Genomic DNA, 17,500 nt, shown 5'->3' with positions numbered 1-17,500 from the left:
TAACCCCAGAGACCTGAGGGCAGGGGAAGGAGAAGAAGACAGGAGAGGAGAAGGAAAGGCAGCGCACAGCAGAGGGAAAGCTGCTGGCCCTGGTGCAGGGCGAGCACCAGCTGCCACCCGGGAGCTGGGAAAGCTGGAAGCCCTGTGCAACCCAGGTCAGCTTTTCCCTCTGGAAGAGCAGCCTGTACAACAACAGGTTTTCATGTCGAGAGCTTTCCTCCAGTGGATTGCTCCATCGTGAGATGCTATCACCAAACACTCGGAGAACAGCTCCTTTTGGGTCTGTGCTTCATGTCTCCTTCACAAGGAAATGGCAAGTTCTAATTAGCCGATTTATTACCATCAGAGGAGGAACCTTTTCCTTACTTTCATTTAAAAGGGTTTTTTTTCCCCATGGATCTTTATACTCTTTAAAAGTTGTCTACAACTGAGTCGCAGGAAAAGTTCACTGTAAATAGTGTCAAACACATCTGTGTTGCGTGGAAACCTTTGCCTCTGGAGCCCAAAACAGTGACTTCCTCTTTACACACTCCCCCTCCTAATTTAATGCTTAGATTTGCACGATGTCAGCAACACACTGGTGAGGCAATTTTTAAACACTGCAGAAGAACATGTGGTGAAGCAACTCCAAAATAAAAGCTGCATTGTTAGATTTCTATATATATATATAAAATAACAACTCCATTTCAAGCAACCTGGAGTTTTAATTCTAATGAATGCAAGCTAAAATATTCCTCTGTTTTGTTCTTATCTTGACAATAAATTTAACGGTTCTTACAAAAACAGACTTTGGAGCTCTGCCTCATCTGATGTTATTTTCATTGAATGAGAAAAAGCTTAAAATATCTATAGAAACAAAGAAACTGCCAGAAGCCCGAGCCAGGCAGACATTACCATTGCAGGAATTATGAGGGCCCTGCTCTGCCCTTGTGAGGCTGCAGGAGCTTCACCACTGAAGCCATTGAGACCACCTACAGCAGTGCTCAGCCCTTGCAATGGTCCAGCCTGGAGGTCCATGGGCTTGGTACCACAAGTAGGTCTGCTAAGGAGCTGCAGCCCGACCAGACTCCCTGGGGCACCATCCTTTAGGGACTGCCCTTCAGGATGCTTTAATGCACAAGCCGGGTACGTACCAGAGTTTGGTGTAGTGGGGGAGTTTGTCTGGTTGTTCTGGACTGCCGCGGCCACGGCGTGCGCTGCGGTCACAGCCGTCTTTGCCGCGTAGAGATTGGCTTCTTCCTGGAACTTCCCGATGTTCTTCTTGTACCTGATTCTCTTATTGCCAAACCAGTTGGACACCTGCAGTGGAGAGAAATGGGAAGCGTGAAGGACACAAAGTGCTTGACCTGACAAAGCTTGATCCCTTTTGAGATGTCAGGTTTGGTCTAGCAAATACACACGTCCCAGCCCCCAGACCATATCTGCTGAGTACTCTGGTTAACTAAGCAGCAACCAAGGAGCAGTTTAATATTACTATGGATATGAGCGTGATCTGGCTCTGCTTCTGTGCTGGCAAACTGATGCATGAGGGGTGACTCTTTGATGATGACACATATCCTGGAGCTCGCTGTAGCATTTAGTGCAGCATTCTCCTACTACTATGAGCCATTTGTCAACAAAATCAGTGCAAGACCCCAAAAGCTGCTCAAGGAGGACCAAGGTCCGGTTGAGTGAGGGCGAGCAGGTAGTGGGAGCAATTGTTCTTTATTTTTGGGCTGGAACAACCTTGGCAGCCCACTCATAGAACCATGTTCGGTCGGCTGAAAATGAAAGGAATCATATAAATCAATAATGGCTGAAAAGCCACTTTGTCATCTCCCTTTGAAGATACTGTACTGAAGCCAAGATGGCTCACGGGGCACCAACTATTCACCCACACAGAGGTCACGGCTGGAGCCACTCAGAAAAGTTGGTACAATCTCTCTCAGTGGCTTTGTTTAGCTTCAGCTGCTGTAACAGAGCTCCTAAATAACAAACCCAGTTTATAACACGGCCGACAGGCATGGCTAATGAGACAAAAAGGCATCTGCAACAACACAGTGGTAAAGGGAAGGGGACCAGCAGTAATACAAGTGGTAATCACCAGCCCCTGGGCATGGTATGAGGCCAGGGTTGGGGTCCTGTGCTCCTCCATGAAACATGGCAGCTCTGTAGCACCTCTCCCATCCCATGCTCCACCACAGTGCCTGGCGAGGCACCCCGCTGCAGGCAGGATACAAATCCTGCTGTATTTTATGTAGCACAGCTTTTGTTTAAACACAATTAATGAGAAGCCTCTAGCTTTTAACAGTAATACGCAAGGTACCTTATACATTCTATTCCCTAGGTAATACTCCACCGAATTCTATATATTGCACTTAATATTACCTTGTCAGTCAAAGAAGCAATAATACATTAATGAAACCTAGCAAATAATTATTGTGGACAATCAGATTATGCTTTATTAACAGTTTCATAATTGAGGAATCTCTGTACATCAACTGTATTGTCCATGGATGTGTGCAGACCCCTCTGTTTATGCACGCCCCTGGACCAATCAAACAACAGCCATCACTAATAAAGGTTTATTTAATTCTCACAGTAAAATTTTAATATCACCAGCAGCCTGGGGAAGCCTCAATGAGTGGATTTGCTTGACATCAGATCGTTTCCATTCTGCTAGTCCCAATACTTCTTAATCTTTAATATCAAGGCAATTAAAATTAATGGCCACTCATCCAGAGCCACTGTGGGCAGTGTTTCCTTGACATCAATTGTTTGATGGGATTACCTAGAGGTTAAACTAACAAGCAAGGTTTAATTGGAAGCAATGAGAGGAGCACCGATCGTACGTTATGTTTAACCCGCACACCACATCTGAATGAATACCCAGAGATGTTAAACTATTTGTGAGACCAAAGCGCGCACCCTGTGCACGGGCAGAGCACGGCATCCCAGGAAACCACAGCACCCTCCACGGTTCTGCAGTCACGTCCCAGGTCCCTTCACCCCCTGGCCAAAGGACGCTTTGCTCACATCAGTGAGAGGCTGCAGCAGAGCGTGCCATGGCCTGGGGACACGCAGGGCTCCGGCAGCAGCCAGGCGTGCACGGCCGACATGGGCGGCTGGATGTGTCCAGGATGGGAGCAGGTCACTGCTCAAGCAGTGCTGAGCAGGATTTAGGCTGGATTTATCACTGTGGAATTCTTCCTGTGGGGCTGTGCTGGCTGCTTGCAGCTTCCCCTGCCCACCCGGAGCACACCTCACCTTAACCAGGACACGGATGCTGGTGCTGGGCAGCTCCCAGTCAGCATCAGGACTGGGAAGAGCCTCCCTGGCTCCTCACCCAGCCAGTGCTTACCCTAAAAATGAAAGTTGTCTCCATTGCAAGCTGCTTCACAACACATTTTTCATTAAAACAAACTATCTCTTCACATAAAAAAAAAACAACCAACATCTTTCTCCTCCTGATCATTGAAGGCCAATTAATTAATTGGGCTTAATTGTATATTACATTTCAAACAATACTGTTGCACTTATTTATCACGTTAATTGCAATGTTAAATAAAAAGACAATAAATTATTACTGAAATCATCAAGATGCCTAATGTGGGATTTGGGATGGGGCAGGCCTGCGTCGTGTCTGCTTTCACGGGATAAATCAGTGCTCATTCTGCAGAAGATGCAGCTGACACGAGAGCATCACTGCTGAAATTAGTGAATTACACATTCATGGATCACATGGACATTTTTCCATTGTGTTTCCAAGCATCTGTAGCAGTGTCTCTGTTCCACACGTCATCAAATGGCACAAAATAGAAAATTGTGAAAACCAATGTGGCACTACCATGGTTCATCATCTAAACCTAAGAATTTTACCTCTAGAAACTCTTTAATTAATCTTACATCTCTTTTAACTTTGCTTCCCATATGAAGTCAAGGGCTAAGAGCCTATATATCCACAGCTCTCTCTATCGAGCTGCTTACAGAAACAGACCCAGGCTCCAAAGCTGCAGGGGCAGGATGGGTGTTGAAAACCAGCTCCTGCATTCTTTATTTAAAAGAGCAGTAAATACATTCCCTTGTCAACCACATCCTTCTTTTGTTTGAAGCAGTGAAAAATTTTATTGCTGTAATCCACTGACACGCTTTCAGCAATGACTATGCCCTCTCTATAGCCCATATGATAGACTGATAGTTGTTCACGACACCCTGAAAGAGGCTCATCTGCAAAAGTATAAAACATCAGCCTCGCAGCCATGGTAAGGGGAGAACAGATGATACAGTTTATCTCCCTCCAACACGTGCTGATCGGGTAGCTCTAAATTACAGCCGACGATGTTCTCCGGTAAGGACATTTTTTTTCCCCTAGAATTACCTTTTCCATACTCTTAAAAATGCAATTGTGCGAGGTGTTCATCCTAACAAATAGTTTGTCTTTATGTTTGTCTTGAAAAACCTTCTCTACATATTATTTTAAACACCAATATCAAAACTGAAACCATCTATCTCCCATCTGCAACTAAACGATTCTAGGAGACAATTTTCTTTGCAGCTCGGTAAAGTGCTATGGCAGCAAGATTTCCAGTGAGCTGCTTCATCTGGGGGGAGGACGACCCAAAACCTCACTAATTAAGTGTTTGACGGAGAAAATGTTCTGCCATGAATCTGCCCCCAGCATTTACAAGGCACTGACGGTGGAAGGAAGAAACACCTTGGATCATCGTTAGGAGAGGCTACCGGGGAAGCCTGGCTCAGCCAGGAGAAGGACAAAGCCCCTTCATCAAACACCAGCTCTAACCTCCAGGAGCTTGGAAAGCCATCTGTTAACTTTATGGGGTTTTTTCCCCCCCATTTTCCAGCTCTTTTTGTACCTCCAGGGCGTTTGTAGCATGGGAGGTAAGTAGGGCATGGTGCCAGGCACGGTGATGGCTGAGGGCCTCCTGGTCGAGCCTGGAAATATGTGTGCTCAGGGAATTTTCCTGGAAGCCCAGTGTGAGGTGTAGCTCAGTCACTCGCTTGGATGCCATTGCTTATCCCATGCGATGCTACTCCTGCCAGTATTTGAAAAGACTGCTCAATTCACCCCTGATTTCTGGATTGCATCCTCCGACTTCTGCTGCCAACCACTACAGCAGTGTGCACTGGGCTATTTTACAGTGCTTGCTCAGAGCTTTTCTGCTACATGGCCTCAAAAATATACATTTTTCAGTACAAAGAAAGACAACTCCAGCCCAGTTTGACCTCGTAAATACCAACCCTGCAGTCCCACTGTGCAGCCTTTGGAAATGCCTTTGAAAATCAAAGATTAGGATATCCATAGTGTTCACATTTTCTAGCTGTGACAGCAGATCTATCAGGAACTTAAGCAACCAGCTGATCACAGGCACTCCCTCTCTCACATAGATGCTCCTCTCCCATCAGATGATGTATTGCCCCGTGTTCAGGCTTTCCCATCATCCAGAGGTTTTTCCCAGCCTTTTATAGTACCTTGCCAGAGCAAAGCACCAGCCATGGCCCCAGACCTGCAGCTCTGGCAGATAGAGCCCAGGCTGTGTGCCCAGCGAAAATATCACCCTGCAAAGCTTGGGATGCTGCAGGGGACACAATGCAGCTACTCCCACTGCTCACACAGACTTCCTAAAGGATTCAAGAAACAACTAATTCATGCTTATATCAAAGAGACAAACCTATATTCACGTCACAGGCTTACTGCTGCGGCTACATTTTTGGACCAATTGCCTGCCTTTTCTTTCATTTACAACATATACATTAAATCTTATCAAACAACCAATTAAGAAAGAAATCAGATCTATTAGTGCTAGAAGCAATCAGTTATGGCTTCTCAAATGTTCCATCTCATTTCCTTCAGTCACTTCAGCCTTATCTAGATCTAGCTTTTTATCTGTCCACTCTGTGGCATCACTAACTCCTTCTCTGCCAGCCACAATTCGCCGTCTGCTGGGTGAAGGTTTTGGACACCACTTACTGGAGGAATTGCTATAAACCATTTCATGCCAAGAGAATTGGAACCAGCAACATGATGTAGGGCTGCAGACAAAGGTGCCAGGAACTTGTGTGCTCTTGGGCTGTTTGGCTGGTCCCAGGCATCCACAGCAGCTGGGAATGAGTTTGGTGCTGAATTTCATCCTAAAATATCCTGCCCATCATCACAGCCACTTGTAAATGGACTGAAAGAAGTGGTCTCCATCCCATACCTTTACCTGGCACAGGCACAGGGGCTTCCACCCTACCTGGAGCACAGTACATGCTGCGTACCAAGCAATGAGCAAGCAGAGAGCAAGGCACTCATGTGTCACCTGGCCTCTCCTGTCAGAGGGCAGTTTTGCCAGGGTTTATACTGAGGGTGCATCCAAAGTCAAATAGGTAACATCAAATTTTGGGGAGCTGGGCAGCCTTCCACTCAAAAGTCTTCAATAAAATGCCTGAATTTTTCATGCATTCAGTGAAGACCTATAAAGTAAATCTCAATTCAGGTCTTAATTATAAAGCTAAAGGTTGCATTGCTAATAATGCCAATACTGCAGCCTGCAGTCATTAATAGTTAACACATTCGCCGCAGGCATTGTTCCTCTAAAGGACCTGAAATATTGATAAGTGGAGCTGATGGAGCTGGGAGGAGATGGCACAGCGGCCCTCGCAATGGGCAATGGGGTGCTGGGAGAACTTGGGAGAGCTGGTGAGCTTTCTCTGCCACCCAAGTGCAACCCTTCCTGTACGAGCTGGATTTGCTGTGGGAATAATCCGGGTTTCTATCAAATGCATAGGCCACAAAGAATGCAAAACGCTGTTCTGTTTTTCAAACTATCTGGTGATTGAAAGTGAAGGAAAGCTCAATGGAGCAGTGTCATAGGCCTGAACATCACTGCAAGACCCCAGTCCAGGGCTGCAAAGGTACTTTGGCAGCTGTAGCCAACGACAGTGAACATTCCGATTAGGGAGACACTGATTTTCTCACATTAACTTCACAGTAACATCTGTTATATGTGATAAAAGGAGGAAATCCTCCCAATACACTTTTACTAGAGAAACCACTGGTGTCACTTCAGTGACACTTCTGCCTGGCTTAGAAAAACAACTTCCAGCAATCAAAGAAATTCTGATCTATAGAGATAGATTATATGTTTGTCAATAAACTGGCCTTCCCCTGAAATAATGGGAAGTTGTAATGAATTCATAACAGACAGTAAGGCTCAGCAAGAATCTTACTGACTGTGCAGAGAAAGCTGACTTAAAGTAGGGTGCTAACCTTACTGCCCTCTTAATTCTATCCTTGTACCCCAGCACAACCCCAGCCACCTGCAGGCACGCTGCCTTTCCTGCAGAGCTCAGTCACATTCCACCACCCTGCTGAACTTTATCATGGTCAACAATGCAAATTTGAAGGGATTACAACGGTGCATCAGGCAGGAACCCGCTCCATATGGCACACCTCTGTTGGAAGCACATCCCAGAGCCTGGAGCGGGACGGCAGCTTTGCAAGGGGAGCCAGGAGGTCAAAGCACTGCCTGGGATGCAGAGCCCAGGGGCCGGGACCTGCTTACCTGCGATACCGTGATGCTGCATTTCTTTGCCAGCTCTTCTTTGGCTTCTTCACTGGGGTAGGGGTTACTGAGGTGGGAGTAGAAATACTCATTCAAGATTTCCGTGGCTTGTTTACTGAAGTTGCGCCTTTTCCGTCTGAAATGAGAAAAGAAAACCACAGCTGTTCTTCCAGATGCAAACAGGTCTTTGGCAGGGTCAGTTGAGTGGAAGCACCCCTCACATGCCCATGCCGCAGCACACAGCAACACAACAGCACTGCCTCAGTACCCTCAATCCCTTTGGGCCAGCCTTTCAAGGGTCTGGATGCTGCTCCTGGTTCATGCCATCCAGCTCCATGTGGGTTTCATCTCACATTTGTGCACTGTGGCAGGAAACACGATGAAGCAGAAGGTGAGGCAGGGTGCTGAGCTGGGCTGCCCACCTGCAGCACCTCCACAGCCCCACCTGAACCTCCACTGTTAAGTCGCCCCATGCTGACAGCAGCCTAAGGAACCTCTTCCCATTAGCAGCAGGTCAGCCGGGACTTCTGGGTGAGCACAGTGGAAAAGGACTTGGTGGCCTCACTGCCACCGTGTCCTCACGTAGCACTCGCTGAGCTAATTGGCTTCTGTGAGCAAGTGGCTTTCAGGGCTTTGTGAGGGAGACCCATCTGTGCACCCTCCTGCCGAGGGCTGAGCAGGGCCCAGGCTCTCATGCTGCCAAGGACAGGTACTGAGAGGAGCAGTGCATCCCTTGGCATGCAGGCAGTCGATGCAGCACCCTCACCAACCAGGGTACCACAGTGGCATCTGTGCAGCTGCAGTGCTTTCCCTCCAAGCCGGCCTAGGCTGCTCTCCCTCTCCCCAGAACATCCCCTCGAAAGCACCGGTTAAACATTTCCTTCAGAGCTCCCTTCCCCTCAGGGCTGGTTGCAATCAAACTGCCTGCGCCCGAGGCCAGCAGGCAGCCGAGTGCAATCCCCAGCGCTCTCTTCCAGCAGTATCACGATGCTGCTAACTACACTGTATCCTGGAGCAGGCAGACTCTCTCCCTAGAGCTATGTTTATCTCATTACTGTGCTTCCGCTCATTTTGCCTTATTTACCTTCCTCCTTTTTAAAGAAATCACTTTAAAATGTGCATCTGCAAGCTTTACCTTTCGCAGTTACTGGAGCTCTCCATAGACGTTTCCTCCAACTGTTTGTAATTACCCTAATTTGCCACACCTGCCAGTGACCTCCTTGTTAATAAAATTATTTTGCTCTTGTTTAGCTCCTCGCAGCTTTCAGGTGTGAAGCAGGAGCGAGCTGCTGAAGGGAGGCTCTGCATGGTGCCTGCTGCTCCTCCCTGCTCCACTGGGCTCAGAGCCTGCTCTGCCGGGCTCTGCCAGCTGCCAGGGAAGCCCTATGGAAGGCATAGGGATGGGATCCATATCCCACCTCATCAGGGCTTCCAAAACAATGTGGCTGTGCCAACAGACCCCCTTTCAATCCCTTTCTGCCTGCTTCCTCGCAGCCTGTTTTGGAGGCTCGTGTGCTGTGTAACAGCACAGGGTGTCCAAGGGTGCTGCCTTCTCCCGTGCCCCAGTCAGGCGACAGCTTGTTGGGAGCCGGGCCAGCAGATCTGGCTTTCGAAAGCATCATTGTCCTCCTTACCTCGGGCGTGTGCAGCTGCTGACCCAGCATCAGCCACAGCTCGTGGGCACATCCCTCCCAGAGAACTTGGCTCTTCCATTATGGGGTCAGTGTTTTGCAAGGCTGGCCTTATGCTGTGAGACAGCAGCACCGGCAGCCAGTGAAAGAACTGCTGGGGTGACAAAAGAGCCCTGTGCACAAATCTGATGTGACCCCCAGATGAGCAGGGCAAACAAGCATCGGGTAAACAAGCCCCGTCTTTGCACTACAATATGTAGAAAAGACGCTGCTGGTTATGAAAGCTCTGTGCAGGAACCCTCCCTTTCACAGCAGCTGCTGGGTGAAGGACAAGGGCCCTGAGTGTTTGCTGGGCCAGAGCAGCCTTTTCCAGCAGGTCCCTGCCCATGAGGGGACACAACTGCCCCCCAGAAAAAGCCAGGGGCACTCGCCTCTGCCTTACCTGGCATCGAGGAACCTTGATCTTAAAATCATTACTGCTTCACAAGTACTTTGTTTGAGTTGCATCTGGATGGAGCTGAATTTTCGATGAATGATGCCCACCATCCTTTCAATCTCCTTGGGAGAAATGGGACGTGTCCGGCTCTGTTCTCTGAGAAGGTTCATCACATGTGTGGTGAATTCATTACATGCCTGCAAAGGAAGGAGAGGTTTAGAAACTGTTCTGTGCCATCCCACAAGGACACAAACTCAGACCTGGCTGTTGGGGGGAAGGCAGTGATGGGGAAGGGGTTGGGGGACCCTCATGTGGCCCTGTTCCCTCAGCATGTGCACAGCTAAAGGAGCCGCTCACACACACTGTTAATGATACCCAGGACTGTCCTGCAGCAGCCAGGGCAGCTGAGAAACCACAGCACAGCTCTTTCCACGCTTATCCCTTTTAATATCCCCATGTTCCCAGACATGGGGAGGGGAGGGGAGAGGAGAGGTTGGGATCGGTGTGTGTAATGACTGTGGCAGGAGGAGGATGTGAGCGAGGACCAGCACACACTGAGCAGCCAAGTGAGCAAAACCTGGGAAGGGCTGTAACCCACTGAGCCAGGCAGGGAGCAGGCAGGGTTAATACCCCACAGTCAGTGAGGAGCTTTCCATGTGTGTTCCCTTAGAGGTGGGGTTCAGCAAAGTCGTGCCTGAGCCTGAAGGAGGCACTGAAGGAGGGAAAGCGCACGGAGGAGCCATCAATTTTCAGTCCCAGACTACACAGGTGAATGGACACAATGATACAAACTTCTCCAGGCTGCATCATCAACAGACACCACCGGATCCAGGCCTCCCCATGACCACATGGCTGTCAGGCTGGCACCCCGGCTTCCCCCACGCAGGCTGGGAGCTGCCACCAGCTCTGCTGATTTATGTCTCTCTTACCTCTCTCAAACACAACCCCAGGGCTGCTGCCTGCTGGGCAGAGCTGTGTGGTGGCCACGGGGCTCATCCCTTCCTGGGGCTGGCCTGGTACTGGAACACATTTTGGGCACAAATCTACCCCTGTCACAAAGAGGAGAGGGGCTGGGGTCTGCAGGCAGCCAAGGCAAACTGCTCTGGACTCCCAGGACCCTCATCAGATGAAGGTGGATGTGTGCAAGGCTGTGCATTGGCTGTGCAAGGACCAGCCATCCTAACACAGCACTGGGCTGTGGTCATGGCCAAGGCCACATGATTTCACTCTCATGCACCTAATGTAAAGGGTGATGAGCATGATGCTCAGCAACCAGTAAATCACATGGAGGAAGTATCTCATCCCCCATACATTATATATCTGTTTGACTCTAGTTGTCCTTTTCCCTCTAAAGCCAGGGTGAAAAACATCTGCATAATTTGTCTCACAACTCCATTCTGGGGGATTCTCCTGTGTTTCAATAGATGGTGTGAGGGAAAGAGTTAAAAGTGAAAAGTTTATGCATCTAAAAACTCATAATTTCCTATAACATTTGCTGAACGTCTCGCAACTTATTAAGTGAAGCCATCTATGAATGCAAATGCTGATTAGCAATTTGGCAATAGCCCAACATTCGCAGAATTCACATAGCTTTTCTTTAAACCAGTAGTTCATACATGATTAATTAGAACATCTCATTTATGTAGTGTGCACTTTAGCTCATTACTCTAAGTAAAATTCGTTAAGTATTTACATTTAGATAATTAAAATCTGGGTACACCCTTAAGAAAGATGCATACACTTCAGGCAAAGTGATTTTTTTTCTTTACACTACTGAAAGTAAATTACAGGCTAATTTACATCCTTGCAGCACCCGCTTGGAGGCAGCGCTCTGGTGAGGCTCAGCGAGCCCTGGTGCAGGCACCCTCTGCCAGCTCATCACCGCTCCACATCAGTCACCGCTCCACAACTTCCTCAAGCCTTTCTGAGCTCCAGGTTAAGGAGTTCAACACATTTCATCCCTGCTTCCTATCTGCATATTTTCTCTCTTTCTATTTGGACATCTCAGGCAGCAAAGCTCACAGAGGTGACCAGTCACCATTGGAGCAGCTGGGTACCAGTGCCCACTCCCACCGGCATCACTGCACTGGGACCGCATCCTTCCTGCATGTCATCTACCAAGACGCCTGGACAACCTCAGCAAGCAAAAGCTTGGGTTCAGCCATCTGACCAGCAGCCAAAGCACCAGCTCTGGTTCATTGGTAAATGATGCACAGAGGTAAGGTAATGTAGGCACCGAAACACAGCAACTCCCTCACTGAGATAGGAGAGCAGATCTGACCATCCCAAAAATACACCTGAATCTAAAGAACATCTCAGGCACACAGCTTGCCATGTGGTCCCTTATTTGAAGATCCAGTGAATTCATTTTTAAAGTGGAATAAAAATGGCAACTGTTGTATTAAAAATACTTTCAGATACGTCTTTTCTAGGAGAAATATTTTTCCATGAATATAGTATCCAAAATTAGATGCTTCAAAGCTAAAATTAGTTTCTTGCTTTCAAGAAGCTAAAATCATTCCCTGAATTTACTTGAATTGCTTGATGAGACTTCCCTTGGTTACAGCTACTTAGAGAGCCTGGGTTTCAGGTATCTTCACCAGCACCTCCCATCTGCAGAGTCACTTCAGTGCAGCAGAGTGGAAGCAAGCTCAGAAGACTCCGATGCTTTGTCTTGTTTTCTCTTGTTTATTTATAGCGTCCGAGCTACTTGATCCCTTTTTCAGTTCTATTTTTCAGACGCCTGCTTGGTGCCCGAGACATTATTAATAATGTCAGGTTATAAGTGATGGCCTTGTTAACCTGCTCAGAAACCTTGTAGGAGCAGGGATGCTCCTGCTAAGCCTTAATGCTTCATCAAGACTCCTCAGACAAGTGCAAGAAAAAGAGAGGAAATGGCCCAAAACAGTCTCTGTGGGGCTGGTGGTGGCTTCCGAGCAGCCACACTTCACCCCAATTTGGGGTGAATTCAGAAGACATTCGTGAACTCAAGAAGCAGGTTCCCAGCTGCTCCGGGAGACCTGGGACCCTTCCAGTACTTTTGCCTAGAGCAAAAAATGTATTTCAGTGTAATTATAGAAGATAGCTTTCAATATGTCATCTCTATTATAGTAGCTGTAAATTATGGAAGGAGCTGGCTGTGTACGGCCATTTCTTGTGGCGCACGGCGAGGGGAGAGCTGTGTGATGGCGTGACACACTTTCCATTTCTCTTGCTCTCTCTTTTTTTTTCTCCCTGAGTGCATTCCCTTAACTGGCAACAAATATCAGGATCAAACTCTGCTGGGAAAGCATCTCCAGGAAGCTGCTCTGGTTCCGGCTGCAGTGGGACCACAGGGGAGGTGGCAGGAGCTGCTCCAGCATAAGGCGGGTGTCCCTGCGTGAGGATGAGCTGCAGGAGGGCACCCACCTCTCCAGAACCTGCCATCTCTGGAGGCAAAGATGCAAAGTCCTGGCTGCCTCTTGGCTGTGTTGAGACAAACCGGCAGGAGATAGTTTGCTGCCACGCCAGGGAAATGATCATGTTTCTGTAGAGCAGATGTGGCTGGGTGTCAGGATCAACAGGGAATTGTACACGTTTCCGATCAGCTCCACTTCTCCCTCCTTCTTAGCAGCAGCATTTGAGCATCCTCCAAAGTTTCCCGTGGTGTGGACGGATGGCTGTGACATTTCAACCGAAACCTTTGTAAATGGAGCTACAGGGCTAAAAACGCTCCTGCTTCCCCCACATCATTAAACTTATTAGAGGCAAAGGACACTTGCCAGGAAACAGCTGCAAGCACCAACCTGCAGTTGCTTTGGCCCCAGATCTACCTGCAAAGTGTGTCCCTGTGGCTTTATAAGACACGCTCCTGCTGGATGGTGCTCATTAATCCCCATCCCAGTGCTATGAGCTGCACACTGGGGCCCTGCAGCACAAGGCCCAAGGGGCCAGGCAGGATATTCAGGGTCCTTGGAAGGTGTTGGAAGGGGGGTTTGTGTGAGGGAGAAAAGGAGATTTGCACAAAGACCCTGTCTGTATTTGCTGTTATTTGTTCACTACTTGAACAACACTGTGAAAGAGGCAGCACAGATAAGGCAGTGCCCCTGGCACCTGAATCACACCACACCATGAGCACCTGAACCACGCCACATCACCATCACCCGAACCACACTGTGCCACCATCACCCGAACCACGTCAGCCCTATGCCACCCAGCCCACAATCCTGTCAGCATCCACAGCAGGATGCTGCATGGACTGTACCAGTGGGTGCCATCGCCTCAATCCTCCTCCACACTCCACCGGTGCCCCATATCCACTCCCCAGCAACCCATCACTTCCATCCACTGCTTCTGCTTGGTGGGCACCACTCGGCTGTGTCAGCATGGCCTGTCACCCACCATGCCTTTGTTTCTGGTGGTATAAAAAACCTAAGCAAAGTAGCCAGGGACCTTCCAGAGAGTCCTCACGAGAAAAAAGGGGAACTCTAAAATAAGGAGTTATTGAGGCAGCCAGGCCCTGCTACCCACTGGGGATGCAGAAGGGGACGGACGCAGAGGCAGAGCACAGGGCTGGGAAGGAGCTGGGCACCTCAGTGCACTCCTCTCCTCACCCTCGTGTTTTCAAGTAGTTTTATCACTGCCTCTGTCTCTCTTCTGTGGTTTCGGTCTGCACAGCCAACACTTCGCTGTGATGGGCTGGGGGCAAGCACAGCACTGCCCCAGCTTAGCTCAGGAAACCACCAGCTGCTGAGGTTCGCTGAGCTGATTAGGCTCAAGGTTTACAAGCTCTATTAGGACACCTCTGGGAGGGGAAAATGAAGACATCGGTTGAGGCTTGCAAAGGCCAGGGGTCTCGTGCCTTTCTTCCCTCCCGTCTCCTTTAATGCTGTTGTTCATTGCAAAACCAGAAAAGAGCAGAGGCAGAGCACTCTCTCACACTTATTACAGGGGAACTGGCACACTGCAGTCTGCACCCTATGGGAAGGAGCCACACTGCATCCAGCAGCACATGGCAAACATTCATGGTACCACCAGCATGGCAAATGTGGCAGGTCACCAGGTGCCAGCAGTGAATGTATGCCCGTGGGTCTCTGCAGCACTCTCTTCACTCCAAACACTGCCAGTGTCCACCTGAACTGGACCTCCCTATTCCCTATCCATAGCAGCATCTCCCAAAGCCTGGGCCAGGCGCTGTGCCAGCACCTCACTGCCCGCTCCCCTGCAACCTGCTTAGGAGCCCACAGGCTGAGATCACCAGCACTGCCCTCGCCCTCCCTTCCTGCACTCCCCAGGTTGCCAGACCCAGCTTTGCAATACTTCATCATGGGGCACAGAAGCAGCACCGAGTGACAGACACTCTCCTCCTCTCTCCCTCTCAAAGGGGAGGAACACGGGCTTGGGTGCTGCTTTATGCAGTTACAGACAACAGAAAACACTCAGACATGCAAGACATGCATCCTGGTCCAGTGAGAGGCTCCTCAAAGCCCAGTGGACTCCAAGCATGGCTCTTTAGGGGGTAAAGGGATAGGGAAAGGGAGTAGGGATGTGGTCTGGAGCGGGGCAGTGGCGGGCGCCCGCAAGCAGAGGTGTGGAGGAGAGCGGCGGCAGGTACATGTACAACTGAGAGGCTGATGTCTGACCTGTTCATATTTCTCCAGCTCTGTGTGATAGATTTGTCTGATCTGGGTCAATTTGGCTCTGTAATCTGAGTGTTCAATAGAGTTATCTGAAGACCCTCCAGAGGCTGCTGCGGCTGCAGCTGCTGCCGCCGATCCCCCACCTTTCTCCGGACCTGAGACTCCTTCTGCCAGAAGCATATTGTCTAGTCTCATTAGCTGGGGATCGGGAGGGTCTTCCTCCTGGGCTCCTCGGATGCTCAAACCTTGGGCAGAAAAGAGAGAACAAGAGAAAACACAGTCAGTATTTCTCACATCTGCCCGGCCGCTGTCCGCTCGCTGCACGCCTGAGAGCAGCCCTCCTGCCCCATGGGGCCATGGGGACCAGCCCTGCCACGGCCCTGCCTCCATCCCTGTGGGGTACCCAGATGGTCACTCTGCACCGGGACAGCCCAGGCAGTTGCCATGGGGTGATGGCAGTGCCATAAGATACTCGGTTCTAACACAGAGCAGGAACATCTTCCCAAGGCTTTTAAAGGACCCTGAATGAGTTTTAAACACTTCATTGTAAGTATGAAGGAGTACGCACACAAGTACAGAGACATACATCTTCCATTTCTTTTCCAAGACATAGCTACATCTATGCACATTCACTCATGCATGCTCATTATCCTATACATTATATCAGTTTGATGCAAGTGTGGTAAAAGTATGTGCATTATTTATTTGGAAGTAATTGATTTGCTTCTCATTTCCTTTCAAATGGATCTAAGCACCATGTTAGCCTTAAGGAGATCTATACCGCTGGATTCCATCCCTCCTATGAGGTCCAAAATGCCTGGGGAAAAAACTGTCACTGGCTCCTCAACTACAGGAGACTTCAGGCAAAAAACAGGGAGATGCTGTGGCTCCCACCAGCACAGATCCCATGGATGCAGCCACTTCCATGCATGCCCGTGGACTCCAGCTCCACACACATGGAGCTGAAATTCCACATCGGAGGAGGGAAATGGTAGAGACAGAACTGGGACCATCACCTCGGGAATGGCCGCAGAGCGAACAGGGTGCAGAGGCTCCGGCGGCTGCTCACAAACTGAGGATAGACAAGAAGGAATGAAACTTCCCCTTGCCATGCAGGGATTTGGCTGCTATCGCGACACTGGGACACTGAGTGTGTGTTTGAAATCGACAGCACTTCTGCATTGTATTGTTGGGAACATTTTAAATCTCATTTTTGTTTTAAATGGAGAAGCTCCGAAGCGATGCTCCGTCAGCAACCTTTTCCGCATCCTATAGATCAAGGCTGACAATTTGTAAGTTTAATCAGGTCAGGCAGGCACGGTGCCAAGCTGCTTCCAGCAGTGCCAAAAAGAAAGTTTAAAACTAATTACAGTAGTACAAGAATCACTAGAGCCGTTGCTTCTTGATTCAACGTTCCCACTAGAAGTGTACCTCAACCATGCACATCCCAACCCAATTAACCTCTTTAAATCTGTTTAGGAGCAGGTATTTGTGCTCTGGATAGAGTCTGCCCCGTGTGTGCTCATCTCTGCTCCAAACGGGCTGCACCAGACGGGGCAGCACCATCCACAGCTGCCACACACACAGCTGAGCACCAGCGATGCTGCTGCCAATGCCAGCCGGGAACAGCAGCCGCTCCATATAAACAGATCCCACCCTCCGTGTCCTAAACCCCACGCACAGCAGGAGGTGACCCCCTGACAGGCCAACCTTCCAGAAAGCACAGCGTTCATTTGGCTCTAAAATACACGTTTTAAACCTGTCCCCTCCATTTAAAACTATAATTCCATATAATTTCATGGGAACAATAAAAACGTCTCATCAGCTCTTTAAATTATTTCTGTTGCCTGCTCAGAGGTCCACAGATGAGCACGGTTTGACACCACCATGCATGGTCCCAGCACATCCCCTGGCTGGCACATGTGTTCTGGGGACAGCCCTGGCACAGCTCTGGCAAGGGAGGGTGATGCCACACTCAGGGGTCCCCATGGCAGGAAGGGAGATGATTCCCAGCCAAGGGAATCCTGCAGCCATCGCAGCTGTGGCGGAGCCAGCATGGCTCCATTGGGAACGGTCCATCCCTTGTCCCTTCCTTCCCCTTGACTCACTGCAGTGCTGCTAACACAGGGATGGTTTTTCTGCATTGTTTTGGTGAGCGGCTCCTCCTGTTTATCTTATTCCTCCTCTGCTCTGGTGTCAGTGTGTGTAACAACGTTCTGCGTTTAATCCACTCCAGCTCCCACTTCCTTCCCATGAATGACTTCTGTTGTT

At 49.2% G+C, this 17,500-nt stretch overlaps 1 protein-coding gene across 4 annotated transcripts in view; it reads right to left on the bottom strand.

Annotated features, from left to right (window-relative positions):
* The window catches only part of PBX3 (PBX homeobox 3), a gene marked incomplete at both ends in the record, with an annotated part of 104,238 nt that overhangs the window by 4,043 nt on the left and 82,695 nt on the right, over positions 1 to 17,500 (bottom strand). For 2 of the 4 annotated variants that reach the window (XM_080630689.1, XM_080630690.1), the window contains 4 exons: positions 1,134 to 1,299; positions 7,545 to 7,680; positions 9,618 to 9,808; positions 15,233 to 15,474. In XM_080630689.1, the coding sequence (XP_080486815.1) occupies positions 1,134 to 1,299; positions 7,545 to 7,680; positions 9,618 to 9,808; positions 15,233 to 15,474 (735 nt within the window). Of the gene's footprint in view, positions 1 to 1,118; positions 1,300 to 7,505; positions 7,681 to 9,617; positions 9,809 to 15,232; positions 15,475 to 17,500 lie in introns of all 4 variants that reach the window. The other 2 variants (XM_080630687.1, XM_080630688.1) reach the window with 2 other exon arrangements.

Source organism: Psittacula echo, assembly GCF_963264785.1.
Source record: "Psittacula echo genome assembly, chromosome: 16".
Classification (NCBI taxonomy): Eukaryota; Metazoa; Chordata; class Aves; order Psittaciformes; family Psittacidae; genus Psittacula; species Psittacula echo.
Note: the sequence above shows the minus strand (reverse complement) of the source record. Positions and strands in the feature narration are given on the sequence as shown.